At 38.8% G+C, this 22855-nt stretch overlaps 4 protein-coding genes across 5 annotated transcripts in view; 1 reads left to right on the forward strand and 3 right to left on the reverse strand.

Annotated features, from left to right (window-relative positions):
- LOC134647290 (ovalbumin-related protein X-like) overlaps positions 1-22855 on the reverse strand; it is a 283884-nt gene that overhangs the window by 86033 nt on the left and 174996 nt on the right. The window lies entirely within an intron of this gene.
- Positions 1-22855, reverse strand: part of LOC134663192 (golgin subfamily A member 5) — a 379694-nt gene that overhangs the window by 19550 nt on the left and 337289 nt on the right. The window lies entirely within an intron of this gene.
- On the forward strand, positions 382-21735 carry LOC134662901 (ralA-binding protein 1). The gene is made up of 10 exons (XM_063519209.1): positions 382-514; positions 900-1029; positions 1435-1657; positions 4314-4530; positions 6226-6335; positions 7485-7636; positions 8235-8415; positions 9075-9199; positions 9591-9774; positions 20746-21735. The coding sequence occupies exons 1-10, from the start codon at positions 430-432 to the stop codon at positions 21565-21567; spliced, it is 2229 nt and encodes a 742-aa protein (XP_063375279.1). The 5' UTR covers positions 382-429; the 3' UTR covers positions 21568-21735.
- On the reverse strand, positions 14366-18843 carry LOC134662889 (uncharacterized). Its single transcript, XM_063519199.1, has 2 exons — positions 17909-18843; positions 14366-15704 (listed from the first exon to the last, which is right to left on the reverse strand). Coding segments are annotated over exons 1-2 (873 nt in total). The 5' UTR covers positions 18780-18843; the 3' UTR covers positions 14366-15702.

Here is a 22855-nt window from a genome sequence, read left to right on the forward strand (position 1 = left end):
TTTTTGCGAAGGTACTGACAGCTAGACAGGTCCGAATTGGGCGAATTGTTACCTAAACATAATAATTACTATTCTATTTAATACTGTTATGAAATTGAAAAGAAATCTTAAAAATTCATAATTTACCAATATAACTGATAAACAAGAGCGATATTCATGGAATGGTGTAAAATAATTGAATTTGTGGATTATTCAATAATACAGTACGATTTACAATTTACGATTCGGAACGTAAAAAGTTTTGATTACAGTGCCATCCAGTGTCGAGTAGCAGTATACCAAATTTTTCACTGGCAATACTGATATTATAAAGTTTAACTAATAAAAAAAACTCCTCATAACTGTCAAAAATGTGATTGCTACTGTATGGTTACTGTAAAGTATAATCACAATATTCACAATTTTACTAATTACTTCAGTGTATTTACCATGGATTTCGAAAGTCCAGATGTAGAGAAAGATTTTCCAGGACTGTATGCCTCAGAAACTGGGCGTAAGAGTAACGAAAGTGATTGTAAGTTATTTACACAAACTGCGTATTTCAAGCATATCAATGTTTATTACTTTAGAATCTGATTTAGCGTAGTCCGATGCTCAAACCAGCAGAAACTGTGTTTAAAATACAACTTCTGTATCTTCTGTAGAATATCGATTTGGACATGGGAATGTATTCGGTGTGCGTTCGCAGGCGGAGGTAAGCGAATCAAAGAGGTTCGCTACATACATTTCACATAACGGTAGGGTAGGGCAGGGCAGGGTAAACACTTCATACAGATGAATGCATTCTTTAGTATTTCATTAAATTTATTTGTCTATCTGTATAATGCAGAAAATGTATTACTTGACCTTGTAAGTGGTTGTTGGGCATAGGTTTACGTAAACTTTTTTGAATATTTTAGTCAGTGATGACCACGAAAAACCCAGCAAGAAAGACCTGTTGGGCCGCAGGAAAGACAAGAAAGAGAAAAAAGATAGAGGCTATGCTGCATTAGAGGGAGATAGTTCACCTGAGGAAGACACTGATACCAAGTTAGTTTATTTTATTTAAATTTTAATGTGGTTATACTCAGTCTATGCAATAATATAACCCCTACTATCCTTAGGTGGTATTCCACCTGTCCAATTTCAAAAGGTGTATTAGCGTCTCCGATTTGGCTTATTGAGAGAGTGAGACACAATGCACATTGGACCAAGAAATTGGACAGGTGGAATACCATCCTTACTTGTGTATATAGCTTATTACAACTATTAGATACAGCATCCATAGGTATATGGTCCATTCAATGTTGTTATATCTGGTTTTGACTGTATACACCACTTTGAACAAGTTTTAGAATTCTGTACAGTCAGCAGTAGCAGCGGTACTGACTGTACTAATGACGCAGAATAGTTACAAAGAAGCAACATAACATTGAATTAAAGTATTTTCAACAGGAGCCCTTCAAAAAATAAGAAGACAAAGTCTTTTAAGTTCCCCTCTAGCACTAAAAGCAAGGAGAAACGGGAGAAATCCAGAGACAAGGAGAAAGTTGACGATGTTACCAAGCAGAAAGAATTGACTGAAAAGGAGAAGAAAAAAGAAAAGGAAAGGGAGAAAGAGAGGGAGAGAGAGAAGAAGGAAAAAGAAAAACGCGAGAAATTGAAAGGAAAAGACAAGGTAACTTTTTTATTTTATGCTATTGGGAAACAAGTAGGTACATGGTCTGCATCACCCCTTATTTATGACAACTGTCAACAACATTTAAAAATACTGAATAGTACTTGTTAATTGTTGGAGAACTAAAAATGGTGGTCACCATTGCAAAAATGTGAACTCTTGGGTAGGAGGCCCAAATTTTCATGAATTTGACATTATCAAATCAAATTTACGGAAATACATTTCAGTGATTTTTAATATCAGCATTTTTTTTTACCTTTTAACCGCCAGCAATTTTTGATCGAGCGTGCTCGTGTCGCCACTGACAGTAATTGTACCACGCAGAGTAAGGTTGGCATAGTTACGGGAGTTATAAATGTGCTGTAAAACCAAATCAGATCTTTGTCTTATTTATCAGACTGTGGCGAAATGAGCTGGATATGTAATGTCTTATAATATATAAGACTCTGGCGGTTAAAGGGTTGAAGTAGAGGGGTTTATTGTGTATCCATTTGTTAACAATTGACAATCATTACGGTGTTACATAAAGAGTAGGTACAGTACATGTCATGATTAGGAAGGAGCAGCTAACCTATTACTTTGTCACTGCATCTAGGTACACTTAAACATCGCAACCCATTTCTTAATACTCAACTCTCACTTTATGCTCTACAAAGGGAATATGTTTCCCATAATGATTTTGAACTTTATTTCAAAGTGATAGGGTTCTATTTTGCGTAATTACTGACACCTTTATGCCCGTTAAAGGGCTTAATATAATCCCATTGACCGCCAAAAACGTACTGACGCGCACGTCTACAGCCTAATATCAACCTTCGTGCATTCTGTCAAAACTCAAGACGACGCGCCGCGCACGATAGGCGTGGCGTTCAAAGAGATACAATTAGTGATACCAATTTGGTCCCTTTCAATTATAGGTGACAAGCGCGTGGGCTTAAACAGCTCGGGTCAAGGTGTCGCTTAATAAAGGGTCCATTACACTATACATTTGGCCTTATGAACACCAAAGGGTTAGAGTCTGGCTAATGAAAGTTGAGCCTGAGATTTATTTAAAACTTTTTATATGGCAACTTTTTTTCCTATCAAATAAGCTGTCAGTTTCAAGCTGTCATTTAATTGCATAGTAATTTAATTGCCAGGTGCGGTTTTTATTGAAATTCCCGCGTTATCTCAGGCTCAACTTTCATTAGCCAGACTCTACTGATTAATACAATCTTTGATATATAATTTTTATGCACCAGAATCTGGTGACCAGATCTACCAAAAACGTGGCTGGCGCGCCATTTGTGAACCGCTCGCGAACTGTACTCGCACCCAAGCACATAGGGCTAGGAGCGCATTTACCAGATCTGTACGTAATTTAACGGCTCCTGACACAGGCTAGGCTCTTGAAGATGTGCCATGGGGAGTTAATTCCGAGGTCTCTGCGAACCTGTATTCGTGGAGTATGATCTTTGATCAACTTAATTATTACTAAACATTTAACCACGCACCTTTACCGTAACCTCTGGCAACCTCTGGCTAATACGTTTTAAAATATATGTACCTAATAGGTATGACTCGGTGCAGCTTAGTGACATTGGCTATTATAATTATGCAAAAATACTGGTTTGTTCATTTTGTCGCATAAATAGGTACCTACCTACTGAGGATTGTGCGACAAAAAAACATTGTAATTTTTTTTTTACTTAATATTATGACGATATTTCTAGTTAATTGGCAGAGAGGTTCCTGAATGTTACCAAACAACCGGAAATATCATCATTATCATCAATCATCATTACCTATCATCAGTGTCCAAAGAAATTGGCGTTTGAATTGCGCGGGTTAACCGCATAGGATTAAAACAATACACTCCTTTTTTTGGGCAGTCGTGTAAAAATAAAAATAGCATAGGTAACATCTTAATCTAAACTGGGTCATTAGAATACATTACAAGTATTCGGTCACTATAACTGCAAAAAAAAAACTACACCGACAATGACCTTTATGCATACGTACATAAAGTTCAAGTTACCATAAGTTCACGGTTGGGAAGGTTTCATTATTCATAATTTGTTAGTAGGTAGTACGGCCTTGGCGGGACAATACCGAAGGTTTGTTCAGTTGCGCTTCAAAACTGCGTCATGCACCACCTACGGACCGTTTTTACGAAGGTGCTTACTTTTCTATCGGTTATAGATTATTTTTGTGACTGTTTGTAACTACCCTACGTGCGTATTAATTAGGAATGAGATAGTTTTTTTGTCATCTGCGATAATATGCTGAAGTAATAAAGAGATAAGATAAAGAGAAAAGTATACGTTAACAGTTCAGATAAGTTTTAAGATTTTAGCATGTATCTATTATTGCAACGTATTTGATTTTTTGAAAATATAAACAGTAGTAATAAAAAATCTGGGGAACTTTCGTTAGCTTACAAAGTTCGTGTTGTGTTCTATTCTGTGCTTGCTCCCTGGTTTACGATCTGTGTGTTATTATAGTGATATAAAAACAAACGTCTATTGCAAAAGGAGAGTCGTTTCGTTGCACTTGTAGAAAATTTACCTTACCACTTTTAACGATATATTCGTAATTGATGTGTTATTCAGTTTTGGATAACTAGCTTACCGGAGATGGCAAATCAGCAATATATTGTACCTTTGCTTCTTTTTAGGAAAAAGAAGAAAAAGCCAAGTTCAAATTGGAGTCGAAAGAAAAACTCAAAGATGAAAAGAAAGAAAAAGTAAAAGACAAAGACAAGGAGAAGGTGAAAGAGAAGGAAAAAGACAAAGTGAAGGAGAAGGACAAGGATAAAAAAGATAAGAAACTCATAAAGATGCCCTCCACTGTGACTTCGGGAGTGCCGTTCGAGGAAATATTTACTTTAGGAGGTGAGTCATATTTTTTTATTTAATAAAGTAACCAAAACTTACTCCTTAAATATCTCGTATCTCAATACTGAGGCGATAACAGCCGGTTGAGTGTTGATGCGTGCACCCTTACAAATCGTGTAGGTACCTATGTACCTATACGCACTTTTCAGGTCCATAATGCATAGCTAAAAATGTTGGCAGCTTTGAATCATTTTCGCATTCCTAATTTCAACAAATATATCAGTTGATTATCACAATCACTCAAAACACGAAACTTATTTTAACATCTACATGCTAAATTTAACGAGTTATACGTATGTGCTGTTTTTAGGGTTCCGTGTTTAAACCTGGCTTTAAACGGAGTGTACATTGTAATGCACATAGGGCCTTAGGAGGTTATTTCTTGTTTAACCAGATTATTTCGTTTTCGTGCGATTGACGCTTTCAGAGTTAAACATATTTGATAGGTAAAAACATATTTTAGTACTGGAAGATATCGCTTAAATAACATGAGTTTCCAATCAGTAACCGTCAAATCAAAATAATTTGTCTGACGTAATTAAATTTCCATTAAGTTTTTACATCCAACTTTTATTTTCACTGATAACACTGATAAGCCAGTGTCACTATCTAAGTCACGACTGAAGATAACAGCACAGTGCCTAATTGAGTTGGTTGCCTGAATCTCAGTGAAAGTTTAGTTAGTGATAATGATAAATTAAGTTATGAATCCGTTCCCTAACGGCTATCACATCGATCGCAAGACCCATCTTGTTTGTTTGATAAGATGTATTGTTTTATTTTATTGTGCATTATTAACAAGTTGAATGATATTCTCTGATGAGAATAGTTACTCATGACTTAAATAAAGATAAAGGTTCATGTTTAAAAGAGAATGGGATGCTGAATTACGTCTTATAATGTAGTGTCTTCAAATTAGGCCATAAATACGATCAATCGAAATGACTGCTTTATTTTATGAGCGTTGATAAGCCATTTTCAAACATGTCTAGTAAAGTAAGGTGCATATAGATAAAGTACATGTAAACAATTTTTGATTTTTAAGTTCATTAGATACACGCGTGCTCTTTTAGGTTAATACTCTTAGGTATTTAATAATCTTGGAGTAGATAAAAATAATCTTAACTATTAACATTAAGGTGTTTAAACTTTGATAATTTAGACGAGTTTGTGGATGTCAAAGGTGAAGCGTTGACCACATTTAATGATGTGACAAATATTCCAATTACACTGTTATTGTAATTAATTTATTTTGAGTTTGGCATGGCAATTAAGATATGAGTCCAACTTTGAAATATAGGACGTTAAAATAAAAATGCGAAGAAATTCAAAGGTGTATGTGAAGTCCCCAATCCGCACTGGGCTAGCGTGGGGACTATTGCCCAAGCCCTCTCGCGCATGAGAGGCCTGTGCCCAGCAGTGAGACGTATATAGGCTCAAATTATTTTATTAGGTATATTTATATTAGGTACTTATTTTATTATATATATAAAATAAAAATGGTTGATTATGCTGTTATCCCTGTAGTTGCTTTCGCGACTATAAAATGTGTCCTGATATAGTTCGCCTTTTTTAGGATAATCGAATGGTAATCGAGTTCTTAAGAAACATTCGGAGTATTCGGACATATTAATCAAATCTGATTATACTTGAACCGAAAAGTTAACTTACCTACCCGTTTCTTCTTTCCAGTGGCGTTACCAATATTCGGCGTGCCACTCAGCCAGTCGGTAGAGCGATCGCGATGCCACGACGACACCAGTCTTCCCCTAGTCGTTCGAGACAGTATCGACTACCTACAGGTATGGAGATAATCACATTTGACATGTTTGGTAAGTCTGGATGTTATCGTACACGTCCATAATCTTATACAGGCTAGGTCAATTTAGGTGGAGCAGTCACGAAAACACAAGTTTTTCCTCTATCATTTGTAATAGCATCTATTATAGACTAGTGCAGTTAATGTACTTTCCTTTCTTAGGAGGCGCAGGCATTACCGAGGCCGTCGTATTAATTATGCGAGACGGTTATTCTTTGTAAGGCTATGCCTAATACGGAGGTTGTCACCTATATAGGTAATTATCTTTGACAACTGAAAAACCATCCCAATACAAGCGTTATTTATAAGGCCAAAAAAACTATCGTACTAAAATCATTAGTCAATTTTATAATAAAGTGTGAAGACATGATAATAATCCTTCTTAAAATAAGCAGTTTAAATTTCCCTCGATTATATAATTTTAACTTTTTTATTGTGTAACCAAAATAGGTACTTATTGCATGTTCATTAAGCTCTTAATCTGTGTGTCATTCAAAATAATCAGCACCTAACGCATCATATCTGAAGGGTAGATTGACGTATTAATTGATGACTTCTTAATATTGGCATGGTCGCGATAACAGATACACGTGAATTATCTGAAGGCCATAATTACCTTGAATATATGAGTTTTTACAAACCAAATACCTATTAAATAGTCGTTCGAGATTTCTGGCAGAGGATGTTTAGGTACCTGATGACTTACTAAATTAGACCGAAACTCGAATGTTTGCGAGTTTATTAAACGGATATAACATGAATTGTGATATTTGATTTCTTTTATTTTAACCTAATCACAATAAATAATCACGAATCGATAATATAAGTTAAAAATCTATCCCACGCATACCGGAGCGGCGTGCCCTTTGGTTGTACCCAGTGATGGCCTATCAAAGTACCCCTTTTTTCTATGAAAGTCACCAATGCTGCCTTCACATACAATTGAACAGTCCAACCATTCGAAGGGAGTAATATAGTATAAGTAGTTAAATGGGTTATTCTTCCCAGTAGTTACCAGTGGTAAAAGGTGGGAAAAAAATCCCAGTAGTTACCACTGGTAACAACTTGGTGGTAACTAGTGGGAATAACCCAATTAAATTAGTTAACCTTGTTACTGTTTTGTTGTCGTCAGGCAAATGGGTTGAAGTCCAACCAGCTTTACCGCTCGGATGCCGACAAGATCAAGCTACAGCAGCTCCGCAAGCTGTACACCGATCGTGAGGTGGCCTTCCCCTACCACTGGGACGTGCCCGTCGCCTGCGCGATATTGAAGGCTTTTATAAGGTACTTCAACGAAATTATACAGATCTTCCGTTATCCCTACCCTCCCGGTCCTTGCTTCGTTCTCCTCAGTGCTGAGGGTCGCAGTGGCGGCGCGTCCATAAAAGCAGACTCCCGCCGGCTTGCCTGTTTTTGGACGTTTGTGCAGAGTTGTAAAGGAAATATGTAAGCCAAATTAGCCCCGGCTTAACGCGCCTTGTCGTGACCTCCAGTGGCGGCGCCTTGCGGATTGTGGATTCCTTGCGACTTCTGGCACATGGACCTTGATGGACAGCGATTTGATGACCTGGTCGGACCATCGCGTTGGCCTGCGGCCCCTTCTCTTTCCTTCCACCGATCTTCCGTTATACCGCGCACCAAACAAAACAATATCTATGCAATAAATTATCGGATAGTTGACCTTTCTGATAAAGGCAAAACATGGAAATTTTTAAATGTTTTACACGTTCCACATCACAATAATCGAACGCTGTAAGATGTTTTGTTATGTCTACAAGCTACAATAGCCCGAGTTCACCTTATATACAAAAAAAGTGTTATTTTGTCAATCACCTTTACTTGTGAAATACATATCTAAGTATCTAACTGACTTATATTTCAGCGAACTCCCCGAGTCGATACTAACACAAGAGCTCCATGGACAATTCGAACAAGCGACGGCCATCGCCGAGCCGCAGCGGGAAGCGACCGTGGTAGCGCTCATAGCGAAGCTCCCGCCGACTAACCGAAGCATGCTGGGCTGGCTCGTGCGACACTTCGAGAGCGTCGTCGCTAATGAGCAGGTAGGAATCAGTTTTACCATAATAGGTTATTTGACACATGTTGAATTTTATAACTAAATCCAACTAGAAAAAAAAATAAGTTTCCAATGTATAGTGATAAATTGCTCATTTCCTATCTATAAAACTATACATTGGAAACTTAAAAAATATATGAGAATTATTAAAAAATACGAGATCTTAAAGTTTCAAAAAATTTAACTTCCAAATAGGAAAAAAATAATGGTACTATTCGATTCCTTACATTTTATTAAAAAATATTGTATAGCAACAATATACCTAAACGCAATATTTCACCGACAAAATCGCAATTTCCTTGTTTTCCATACATTGAAACGGCTTCTAACGTTACATGGTGACGTCACGATGTATTGTCATTTTCTTAGAAGCGTTTCGTGAGTAAAGTGGGGGTACCAGACTTTTGTGACCATCATTTGTGACTTTTGTATTGCTTTAAGACAATAGGTCCCATGCAGACATTTGATCCTCAAAACAAACCTGATCGACTGATACCATTCTTAAAAAAATTTAAATACCCTACTATTATAGGTATCTTACTAAATATCCAACAGATGCCAACGGCAACCTTAGCCTGCTTCTTCTTCGATTGGTTGGTTCCCTTTCGATAAACACCGTGCACTAATAATTCGCCTTTGTTACAGACTAACAATGTGAACATTCAGACCATAGCGACGGTTATGGGCCCGGCGCTCAACATGTCCCTCAATTTGATTACCTATTTCATCAACAAAGCCGAAAAACTCTTCTCTGACGTCACTTTACAAAAGTAAGTAGAATTATGGTGATCAACAATGGACTTTTTTTAATTCTTTGTATTTCTGTAGGTATTTATTTAACAGTTTTTTCCAATTTCCTGGTTCAAAAGTTGTCGTTTAGTATCCACATCACAAGCCTTATTAAGTTTACTGTGAGACTAGGTCGATTTATATGAGATTATCCAGTATTTATTTATTTAATAATTAGCTAACGGTACAAAACAATACGGCACTAGTTGCTAACTGTCCTTCTGTCAATCTGTCAACGGACTGTACTTCATAAAACGCAAAAGATCTACTTGGTTGCCACTATAGCAACAACAATAAATCTATTCTCAAGACATGACATTTTTTCCAATTTGTCCGCGACGCGATTTTATTACATATTACCTAATATTCCAGATACATTCCCCCCCTCCTGTCCATCCCCGCGGACTTCCCCGACTCGGCGACCGAGATCAGCGCCGAGCTGCGCAAACAGGAGTCCCTCCTCAACCAGATCCACGCAGAGATGCACGCCGGCTTTATCACCAACGCGAGGGACCAGAGACTGTGGGAGGCGCAGCGGATAGTCACGCAGCTCAAGGTGCGTTCTAAATACGACTCTATGCTGTTTGTAATAAGATAGATCAGCGCCGAGCTGCGCAAACAGGAGTCCCTCCTCAACCAGATCCACGCAGAGATGCACGCCGGCTTTATCACCAACGCGAGGGACCAGAGGTTATGGGAGGCGCAGCGGATAGTCACGCAGCTCAAGGTGCGTTCCAAATACGACTTTATGCTGTTTGTAATTAGATAGATCAGCGCCGAGCGGCGCAAGCAGGAGTCCCTCCTCAACCAGATCCACGCCGAGATGCACGCCGGCTTCATCACCAACGCGAGGAACCAGAGACTGTGGGAGGCGCAGTGGATAGTCACGCAACTGAAGGTGCGTTCTAAATACGACTCTATGTTGTTTGTAATAAGACAGATCAGCGCCGAGCTGCGCAAACAGGAGTCCCTCCTCAACCAGATCCACGCCGAGATGCACGCCGGCTTCATCACCAACGCGAGGGACCAGAGGTTATGGGAGGCGCAGCGGATAGTCACGCAGCTCAAGGTGCGTTCCAAATACGACTTTATGCTGTTTGTAATAAGATAGATCAGCGCCGAGCGGCGCAAGCACGAGTCCCTCCTTAATCAGAAAACGCCGAGATGCACGCCGGCTTCATCACCAACGCGAGGGACCAGAGACTGTGGGAGGCGCAGCGGATAGTCACGCAGCTCAAGGTGCGTTCCAAATACGACTTTATGCTGTTTGTAATAAGATAGATCAGCGCCAATCGGCGCAAGCAGGAGTCCCTCCTCAACCAAATCCACGCAGAGATGCACGCCGGCAGAGACTGGGAGGCGCAGCGGATAGTCACGCAACTGAAGGTGCGTTCTAAATACGACTCTTATGTTGTTAGTAATAAGATAGATCAGCGCCGAGCAGCGCAAGCAGAAGTCCCTCCTCAACCAGAAAACGCCGAGATGCAGGCTGACTTTATCACCAACTTTATCGCGAGTGTCCGGCGGCTGTGGGAGGTGCATCGCGTAATCAAGCAGCTCAAGGTGCGTTTTAAATACGACTTTGTTTGTAATAAGACTCAGAATTAAGTTTTTAATTTTACAGATACATGTGCGTTTTATAACAAATTGTAATGATAATCCACATTGAAATGTACGCTGGCTTCATCACCAAAGGCTACGGATTTACGTGTGGTACTATACAGCACGTCCACGGATGATTTTATTATTTCTTTTGCGGTACATATTCATGAAAAGAAATGTACTTTTATGTACTTATGTTTTTAAAAAATGTACTCGCACGGTTTTGGCATAGCGACATACAGGTCGGGGTCGTGCTGACTAGATACTCCCTGGCACGACCACACTATATTTATGGTTAATTTAATGGTCAAATGAATACAAAACAAATGTACTCAAATTGTACTATCTACAAGCACATCAAAATGTGACAGTGGTACTGCAAAAATCGCTGTCATGATTTAAAAAACCGGCCAAGTGCGATTCGGACTCGCGCACGGAGGGTTCCGCACCATCAACAAAAAATAGAGCAAAACAAGCAAAAAAACGGTCACCCATCCAAGTACTGACCCCGCCCGACGTTGCTTAACTTCGGTCAAAAATCACGTTTGTTGTATGGGAGCCCCACTTAAATCTTTATTTTATTCTGTTTTTAGTATTTGTTGTTATAGCGGCAACAGAAATACATCATCTGTGAAAATTTCAACTGTCTAGCTATCACGGTTCGTGAGATACAGCCTGGTGACAGACGGACGGACGGACGGACGGACGGACAGCGAAGTCTTAGTAATAGGGTCTCGTTTTTTACCCTTTGGGTACGGAACCCTAAAAAGGTGAACCTAATGGTTTAAGAGCTAGCCACGGAAAAAGGTATGCAATTTATAGAGCAACGAAATCCCTCTAGTTAGTGTGCCATCATTATTAATTAATCCGGTCGCCTGGCAGCAGTTCAGCGGTGGGTGTGAGAGTGGTTGGGCAACAAAGGGGTTGTAAAATCAATCGAAGGTGTGCAATTTATAGAGCTCTGTGTTTGGTGTGATATAATAGATAATTATGTATTTAATTCAAATATATCAATGCCAGGCGTTTTATTTGGGGGAAAAGTAGTGCCAGGTGATGAAAGTACACAAACCACTTGAGCGCCTGCAGGAAGATCATGAGCAATTTGCACCTAACTCACAATTGCTTTACGTATATGTCTTCTACTTATTGTACTCTGTCACTGTCACAGAATAAATAATAGTACTACTCTGTTCGATTACGCCTAGGTAAGTGTTAAGAAAAAGTAGAAGACTATGCGTAAATCAAATTGTTCGGCAGGCCAGGCGCCCGGAATATTTAATAATGATAGTATGGCACACTAACTAGAGGGATTTCGTTGCTCTATAAATTGCATACCTTTTTCCGTGGCTGGCTCTCTTCTTAGGTTCACCTTTTTTAAATCATGACAGTGATTTTTGCAGTTCCACTGTCACATTTTGATGTGCTTGTAGATAGTACAATTTGAGTACATTTGTTTTGTATTCATTTGACCATTAAATTAACCATAAATATAGTGTGGTCGTGCCAGGGAGTATCTACTCAGCACGACCACGACCTGTATGTCGCTATGCCAAAACCATGCGAGTACATTTTTTAAGAACATAAAAGTACATTTCTTTTCATGAATATGTACCGCAAAAGAAATAATAAAATCATCCGTGGACGTGCTGTATAGTACCACACGGATTTATTACTTTTTTTAGCTACGATATTACTAAGGTTAACGACGCAGGGAATAGTCACGCAGCTCAAGATACATATTCCAAATATGTAGGTCTTTATTCAAGATCAACTTTTAATATACAGAGCCTTACCAGAGTTTTACCGCATAATGTACGAAGCCGTACAACGCCATCTAGATTAACGGTCAATTAGACTTTACACATCAACGAATTTAAGGTCTCAAGTAACACTGCTATTTTGTAAAACGATTCAAAATAACTAGAAACTTTATTTTGAATCGTTTTACAAATAGCAGCCAGGCCCAGACGGATATGCTGGTTCGTAATCAATGCATACAAAGTGATAAATGTAAGTATTATTCATATTTAGCGGAGTCAGGCGTGGCTCACTCCGCGATCTCATCGCGTAGTACCTACAAGTATATGCGACCCACACCAATTTTGGTGTGTAGCCATAGTAGTTGCCGCGCACCGCTACGGAACGGACCCCTGCTCGCGCTTGCGGCACCTCGCGGTCATATCTATCGTAATAAACGCGTTTTGTTAGAGAGTGGACCTTCTGTACCTAGTAGGTACTATTATTCATTCTGTGGCGGAGTCGATATTTGCTTACTCTTGCCAAATATTAACTCAAAACTGGACTAGTGACTGATACGACTATCAACGACCTTGATATAATGGAGGCTGCCCTTTATGGCTCCTCTACATGATGGGCCAACGCCGGCCACTCCAAGAGACGCATTATTACGGGTTCTTGAGGTAAGAAACACAACCAACTATCACGTTTATATAAATTTAATTAAAAACTAGTGTTATACTAAGTAAGATACAAATTAGCGGATGAGATCCTTAAGTCTAATTATCTTAATCTAAGTTTTGTTAGGCGCCAGGAGGGATTTTCTACAACATCTGGAACCCTGCCTATCCAGTTGCCACCGGCTAGCGACGTAAAATGAATTCTGAATAGTCCTCGGTCCAATCGTTATATGACATCAAATTGTAACCCGGAACTTGAAGGGCATGTCCAGAGGCTAAAACAATTGCACTCATTTAATTCTATTGTAATGCCTATAGTGCTTAATTACAGATTCTGTTTTTAGCTTAATAATAGCACTTACCCCTTCGCCGTATAAAACACAAACAAATTGCAAAAAATGTCTATTAATTACACAGGTAAAACACAGGTTTTACATTTCAATTATGCTCGAATTTGCATGTCATTTATACCATTGCAATTTCATCTCCATTTTGGAGGGTAAACTTAACACATAACATCGCCGTTTCTACATCGGTGTGAACACATCTAAGAGATGAGCGGGAATGGCCTACGACCCGAGACGGTTGTTATTTTAAAGTCATGAATCTAAACTGCAGTATGGAATACAAACTTAAAAATAAATAAATAGAAAAAGATACTACACGAGCCGGGGATCGAACGCTCGACCTCTTGCACTAAAGTCTCATCGTCGTACCGCTGGTCCAGCGAGTCATTAAGAGAGCTGCTGAATTATGCCATGGCATTCGACTAGCGATATAGATATACTTAAGCCATTGAAAACTCGACCTTATGTCGATTAGTTAGAGATCAAATTCCCAAAGCTAATAAATTAACCATTATATATGCCCTCTCCCTCTTGAAAAAAAAAATCCTTCTTTTTTTTTTTTTTTTACATCTTCAAATCTTTTGCATGCCACACTCCAATATCTTTGCCATATGCATTATTAAGACGATAAACGTTCTCTGATAATTTTGCTGTAATAACGGCCTTTTCAAATTTAGGAGCTAACTTCGCCTTGAACTTTTTTTGAGCGTTCGACAAATATTTTGTTCTACGTAATACCACATCTCCCACCTGAAACTCACAACGCCTTCTAGTTTTGTTGTAATACCCTGTACTGCTTTCGTGTGCCTTTTTTAAGCGTTCCCGCACCACGGCGAATACCTTGCGCCTGTGTTCTAGTTCATTTATGTAATTCGTTACATCTGGATGTGGCGGCATATTTTGTGCATCTGATTCATCTCCAAAGTTGACCGTGTGTGGGTTAGGAACTGCCGTTTCGCGGCCATAAAATAGGTAAGAGGGTGTATATGTCGTAGTTTCATGCCTAGCTGTCCTAATGGCATTGCCAAATTCCTGCAAATGTACATCCCACTCGTTGTGTTTTTTTGCCGTAGTATATGATGCTATCATAGTCCCTATGACCCTATTCACGCGTTCTGTGGGATTTGCTTGGGGATGGTAATTCGGGGTGTACCATATCTTCGAATTATATCTAACCGCCAGATCCTTAAATAAATGTGAAACAAATTGCTTACCATTATCACAGATTATGGCTTGGGGTGCTCCAAATAACAGAAACTGTTCCTCCAGGATTTCACATATTTTTTCAACCTTTCCGGTTCTCAATGGGAAGAGTAGTGTAAATTTACTGAACCAGCACGTAATAACCAGTAGCATCGTGTTACATTTCTTACTTTTTGGAAATGGTCCCATCAGATCTAATGACAGTACTTGCCAAGGTCCTGTAGCGTCTCTGTGCTGGCCCATTAGACCATAGGGTGCCTGTTGAGACACTTTATATTTTGCGCAAGTCTCACAGTTACTTACATATGTTTTAACCTCTTGTAACATATTTGGCCAGAAATATTTCTGTTTAATTTTAAAATATGTTTTACGAACCCCCAGATGACCTGCTGTGGGCTTGTCGTGACATTCGTTAAATACTTCTTTCCGTAAGACTTCTGGTACCACTAATTTCCAAGCACTTGACTTTGGGTACAACTTCAAACTCATCTTCTTAAATAATTGCCCCCCAGACACCTTCCAATCTGATGCTTCCGTACTGTCACTAACCTGTTTCACCTTATCTCTATACCATTGATCTTTATGATGATCTAGTATTTCTATATTATTTATTTCAGAAATTACTTTGGATCTTGATAACGCGTCTGGGACTGTGTGACTTTTACCTGGTTTGTGAATGATGTCGAAACTAAACTGTTGAAGCTTCATCGCCCATCTGGCCAGTCTACCGTGAGGGTCCTTCATTTTGTGCAACCACTGCAATGCACTATGATCTGTTATGACCGTAAAATGTGTACCGTCGATATATGGCCTAAATTTGTCGACCGCATACACCACACTCAGCAACTCCCTTTCAGACGTAGAATACCGACATTCTTGATCCGTAAGTTTCCTGCTCAAATACGCCACTGGTTGCTCTACATCGCCCTCCTTTTGACACAATACAGCTCCTACGCCCGTGTTTGAGGCGTCACACTGTATAATAAATGGCTTAGAATAGTCTGGGCATGTCATTACTGGCGTTGTTGTAAGTAAGGTTTTCAACCTGATAAATGCTGCTTCGGCCTCTTTATTCCAGTCTAGGAGCTTTTTCTTATTGCCTTTTGTTAAGTCGTGAAGTGGCGCTGCTATTGTTGAAAAATCTTGTACAAAGCGCCTGTACCAACTCGCTAGCCCAATAAAACGCTTTAGTTCTCTAAAGGTCTTAGGTCTTTGGAAGTTCAATATTGCCGATACCTTCTCAGGGTCTGTCCTTAACCCATCCTTGTCTATGACATAGCCAAGAAATCGTAAACTAGACCGAGCAAATTGACATTTTTCAACATTAATTGTTAACTTGGCCCTTTGCAAAGTGTTCATTACCTTCCTCAACAGGATCAAATGTTCCTCAAAATCTGCTGAGCATATCACTATGTCGTCCAAGTAAGACCACACCTTATCTTCATTAGAGCAAAAAAGAATATCCATTAGTCGTTGCTGGGTTTGAGAAGCATTCACCAGGCCAAATGGCATGACTTTGAATTGAAACAGGCCTCTGCCTGCTATCGCAAATGCAGTTTTCTCTTTACTTCCTTCTGACAGGGGTATTTGCCAGAAAGCTGACTTCAAATCAATAGTGCTTAGATATTTTGCATTTCGAAGGCTATCTAGGATATTAGTCACTCGTGGCAGTGGATATGTGTCCCTCTTTGTTACCTTATTTAATTGCCTGCTATCTAAGCACAACCTGTTCTCCCCGTTGGGTTTTTTAACTATGAGTACAGGCGAGCACCATGCACTAACCGAGGGCTCAACTACATCTTTAGAAAGCATGTCATCCAATTCCCTCTCGATTTCTTTTTTTATCACCGGAGAAAAATTTTACTGCTTTTGGTGGATTGGCTTTACCTCCCCTGTATCTATTGTGTGATCTAACATATCCGTTCTTCCAAGATTACCTGTCCCAATTGTTCGTTTCATCTCGTCTATAATATCCGCCAACTGTGCTTGCTGATGTGTTTCTAAGCATTCTCTGGAAATCACCGCACTATCCCTTAGTGTCAAAGACTCTACTGCAGTTTGATCTAACATAAGTTCGCTTCTAAACTTTATTACAATTCCAAATTGAATAAAAAAATCTCTACCTAATATCAGATTTTGTTTCAAAGTTGGCATAACTAAAATCGGGATGACTTTGTACTGGTTATCAAACTTGCATGGAACATGGAATATCTGAGTGATATCGTGATTTTCTCCTCCCGCTGTGGATGCCTGCACATTGTTAACTTTAACAGGCCTCAATCCTAGGGAACTTAAAATTTCTGCATATGTCTCGTTAACTACTGTCCGACTTGCCCCGCCATCTAGCATGCCAATCAACTGCACCTGCATAATATCTACGTATACATATGTCCTGTTATCATTTTCCTTATTGACTAACACCGGACACATTTCCCTATGTCCCTGCGAAAAAAAATTTCTTATTACCAACAACCATTCCTGCCACTCTGTATTTTTATCATGGGGTAAGTTTACTGGGCAGGTTTTGAAACTTCCCCCGGAGCGTTTCCCTTTGTGCATTTACAATCCTTTGAAGAAATACCAAAACGTCCGCAACGATAACAAAACAAGCGTTGTCTTGGTATAGTGCAATCTCTGAACAAATGTCCAGCCTCACGGCAGTTCCAGCACCTCCTTTGAGCCACCGGCGGTTCCACCTTTGTTTTTGACATATGAACCAGCTCACTGACCTCCGTAACCCCAGAAGCGACCTGTGGTAGTTTATAAGCTAAGTCTGGTTCAAGCAAGTTTTTAGGTACCTGAGGTTCCTTAAAATTGTCGCAATGTATCTTGGTTCGCTCTACCACCCGCAATACATTAAATAAATCCATAAGTGAAGAAAAATCATCTCTACAAACTGCTCGCTGGTAGTAGGGTTGAATGTTACGTAGTATTATCATGATTTTTTCTTTTTCCGTGATCTTTGTAGGTAGTCTGTTAAACATATTTTGCATAATTGAAATGTAAATCACCACCGATTCATCTCTGCCCTGAGTTCTCGCTTTAATTTCCGTCAGCAACTCCTCTTGATAAAACGGTGGCTGAAATGTGCGTTTGAGAAGGATCACTAACTCTTCCCAACAAGTGGCATACTCCTTGTTAGCCCTATACCATATCAACGCGTCACCCTCAAAGAAATCTATCGCACACCTCCATAGATCGTCATCAGACGCATTTCTTGCTTCCTTAAGTTCACTGACCCGCTCAATAAAGGCGTTTACACTCGAGGTATTGCTCCCTGAAAACTTTATTCCCCATTTTGCGATTGGCACAAGCTTACGTGTGGAAAAGTCTTCATCGAGGGTAGATGTTCGTATGAGTTTATCTCTGCTACTCCCCGCCTTCCCCAACTGACCTTCTCTAATGTCTATACCTTTATTAACCCGTGCCTCCTCTTCCACCTGCTTGGTTAGGCCTACCTCCTTTGGCTTAGATGTGCCTTCTCTTTCGCTGTCTAACTTTACTATAATCTGCTGCCCTACGTCTCCTAATGTCTCCTGCAGCACTTTCTTGTCCTCTTCTGTTAAGTCTTCATTTTCTGTCAAATCATCTTGTTCCTCCAACTTACCTAAGAGGGAGTATGCTTTTTGTGTTAATTCTGCCTGCCACTCATTTTCAGCTTCTGAACCAGACGATACGAGACTTAACCTGTTAATAACATGATATAATCTGGACACCAACCTTTTAAATAAATTTCGGTCAGGCTTCCCTACGACTTCTGTTATATAATTGCTCAAAACTGTTAACTTCGATGCACATGTTTGTAATTCGGCGGTTACTTTGTCACTGACCCCTAACACCGTCTTATTACCTGTCCCGGAGGCCCCCGACGTATCACCTAACATGAGTTCTCTGAGAAGCTTCTTCAATACCGGTACAGAACTTTTAATGGTAACCCCACGGCACGCAAGTTCAAATTCCAGCTCATCTTTTAGTAAAAAGTTCGGATCCATATTCACTAATTATCTTAAAATTATTTATTTCCACAAACTACAACTCGTCCTTACTGCCTAATCAGGAACATAAGGGGAAAAAAAACCGTTAAAAAATCATGAGAAAGAAAGAAAAGAAATAAAATTATAAGCGGTAACGCACTACGAGTTTTACAACACTACGCACTATGATATCATTAATTATAATGGTATATAAACGTTCAATTACTTACAAAGCTATTTTCATGTTAAACTTATTCATATATGTTATTTGCAACCAAAACAAAATATCAAAAAAAAAACAATAATAATTAACCTTTTAAGCACTATGATACGAACACAATGTCTAACACTAACGTAACCTCAACCCGTATCTTGTTTTTACGTTGGGCGCTATTTATTACGGGTTCTTGAGGTAAGAAACACAACCAACTATCACGTTTATATAAATTTAATTAAAAACTAGTGTTATACTAAGTAAGATACAAATTAGCGGATGAGATCCTTAAGTCTAATTATCTTAATCTAAGTTTTGTTAGGCGCCAGGAGGGATTTTCTACAACATCTGGAACCCTGCCTATCCAGTTGCCACCGGCTAGCGACGTAAAATGAATTCTGAATAGTCCTCGGTCCAATCGTTATATGACATCAAATTGTAACCCGGAACTTGAAGGGCATGTCCAGAGGCTAAAACAATTGCACTCATTTAATTCTATTGTAATGCCTATAGTGCTTAATTACAGATTCTGTTTTTAGCTTAATAATAGCACTTACCCCTTCGCCGTATAAAACACAAACAAATTGCAAAAAATGTCTATTAATTACACAGGTAAAACACAGGTTTTACATTTCAATTATGCTCGAATTTGCATGTCATTTATACCATTGCAATTTCATCTCCATTTTGGAGGGTAAACTTAACACATAACATCGCCGTTTCTACATCGGTGTGAACACATCTAAGAGATGAGCGGGAATGGCCTACGACCCGAGACGGTTGTTATTTTAAAGTCATGAATCTAAACTGCAGTATGGAATACAAACTTAAAAATAAATAAATAGAAAAAGATACTACACGAGCCGGGGATCGAACGCTCGACCTCTTGCACTAAAGTCTCATCGTCGTACCGCTGGTCCAGCGAGTCATTAAGAGAGCTGCTGAATTATGCCATGGCATTCGACTAGCGATATAGATATACTTAAGCCATTGAAAACTCGACCTTATGTCGATTAGTTAGAGATCAAATTCCCAAAGCTAATAAATTAACCATTATAGCATTTATGCGTTAGAAGGAGCAAGTGATATTGCTATCTCATTCTACCGCATGGCTGCGTCCCTTGGAGTGGCCGGCGTTGGCCCATCGTGTAGAGGAGCCATTAGTTACATAGGATTATGGTCTGTCAGGAGGAGATAAGATTAATTTTACCCGATTATTTGTAGGTACCCGATATTCATTGTTTTTATTTTTTTGTTTTGTTTTTATTTTTTCTGTTCTTGTATTCTCGTAAGTTCTGACATTGTAAATTTATATTTTGGATTTGTAAGTATTTACCTACTTACTCTTATTCTAATTGTGTTGACAATCCTTATTGGAGCTATAATTTTATTTCATTAGTATTGTTATTATTTCCATTTTTATTTTTATTTTGACGATCATGATAGAAATTCTTATATTTTTGACATCAATGCAAACTTATTATGTAATTGTCTTTCATGAAATAAATCATCTATCTATCTATCTATCTATTCGCTAGCGTCCATAAATTAGGACAAAATAGATTAATAACATAAATATACTGAATTTGAGTATAAATTGTTTAGGCTTATCTCTAGGCATCCACTGCCGATAGCGTAGCGATCCATTCTCTGATATCATTCCGATCTGATTGTGATTACAAACTAACCTTATTAATTTGTACCACAATATTTTACTTGGCAGCGTATTGTATGTCTAACTCTAATTTTATTGTAACTTATTGTTCGCAGAGAAAACTCCGATCAAAGCAAAAATCCGTGGAGCCAAACTCGCTGCAGCCGCAACAGCCGTCGATCGACGAGAAGACAGAGGACGAGCCCGCTCCCAGCACCTCGCACGGGGCCCCCGCCGACCCCGAGCCCCGCACGCCGTCCGAAGCCTTCCCCGACGACACAGACTCCCCTAACGCTCCTGACCCCACATTCCCCGTCGAATTTGAAGATAACTTCGATATCAAATTCCAAGATCCTAAGGAACCACCTAGAATACACCCAAACAAAAACGAATTCGAAGTAAAGTTTGAAGAGAAATTCGATGAAAAAGAGCCTATCCGGACAAACAAAACCGACTTCGATTTAAATTTCGAAGAAACTAAAGAACCACCAAGATTGGCCAATAAAAACGATTTCGATTTGAAATTCGAAGACGCAAAACAATCGCCGGCCGAGGAACCTTTTCCCGAACCGGAGCAGGACAAACCGAAACTAACCGAAAAGGAACTAAAAGTACTGCGTTTAGAATTAGAAAACGCAGAGTATCTACAATTAAAGTCGTTGCTGCAAGCCAAAATAAATTCCGAACAATTTGAAATCGTTAAACTACGAAGCCATGTGGCATTGAAAAACAAGCAGGAAGCCAATTTGCAGGGCAATAAGGAAAACAAAGAAAATTATACGCCCGAAGAGCAAGAATTGAGACAGAGACTGATCAAAGAAAACGCCATGTTAGAACAGAAAAGACTGAGTTTGATAAATCAAATATTCCAAGAAAGAGTTGCTTGTATACAACTTAAAATTGAACTTGCTATGAAAGAAATACTATCCAAATCATAAATTTTCCATATTATGTTTCTTTATGTTTAAGCTTACAGTAGGTGTTCATTGTGCAGAGATTTGATTGTGTACCTCTCTAATAATTTATATCTCAAATAATAATGTGATGTTAGATTGTATGCGAAATGTATTTAAAATATAAATAAATGTTTAACATATTATAGCTTACTTCTGTTTGTTATTTATCCCTTTATTGGCATTATTATCCTTGTACGGTCAAATGGTAGTATCATAATGAAAATGTTAGTAGAATTTGTACAAAGGCATATTGTTATATTCCATTAATATTTACGTAACACGTTCTAGAAGATTAATTTTAATTTTATCATCGTACTTGAAATCGTTAACTGTGTTATCGTGTTGCCTACACTACTTATGTGTCGATTATCAGCACTTGTTATAAAAGTAAATGATGTGTAGATACCTAATGGACATTGATGCATGATTGTGGAATTTAGTCACAAGACCACCATTTTTTTGAGGTGTTTTATCAGAAATCATATGTTGTCTATGTTGACTTTAGATTAGTACCCACTGACCAGTACACATATTAGGTCAGGGTACGCCATCTATGGGGCATAGTTATGCGTTAGAGGGAGCAAGCGTTATTGCTAACTCGGTCCACCGCATGGCAGGTTGGAAGTGTCCCGTGCGTAACGTGATTCATCTCTGACCTCATCGCAGAGTTGAATCCCATTTTGATTTAGGTAAAACTAAGATAAAACAGATTAATACTACAGATGGTTCTTAGCAGCCCCTAGTTTAATGTGAGTATGGTCCAATATAATAATAATACCACTTCCACTTGTACATCGAGTATATCATACAAGTGAAACATTTATATTTTTTAATAATACTTATCAATTCTGATATCAATTGTAGGCACGTTATCATCACTACATAGTATTAAACAAATCCGCTTCCCGCTGTCTGTTTGTCTGTCTGTATGTATGCTTAGATCTTTAAAACCACGCAACGGATTTTCATGCGGTTTTTTTAATAGATAGAGTGATTCAAGAGGAAGGTTTATGTATAATTTGTTAACCCGTGCAATGCCGGGGCGGGTCGCTAGTTAATTTTATTATAAACCGATAGTTATATTTAATTCAGCGTGACGACGACAAATACAATAACGTTTTCCATTCTATTTTTATAGTATTTTATTTTATGCAACCGACCAACCGTTGTTTAAGAGAGGTCAAAAAAGGCGAGTAGCGTGAGTAACAATTTGAGGCAAAGCCGAAAATTGTTAATAAAGACGCCACGAGTATTTTTTGACTAAGTTAAA

Source organism: Cydia amplana, chromosome 1, assembly GCF_948474715.1.
Source record: "Cydia amplana chromosome 1, ilCydAmpl1.1, whole genome shotgun sequence".
Taxonomy (NCBI): Eukaryota; Metazoa; Arthropoda; class Insecta; order Lepidoptera; family Tortricidae; genus Cydia; species Cydia amplana.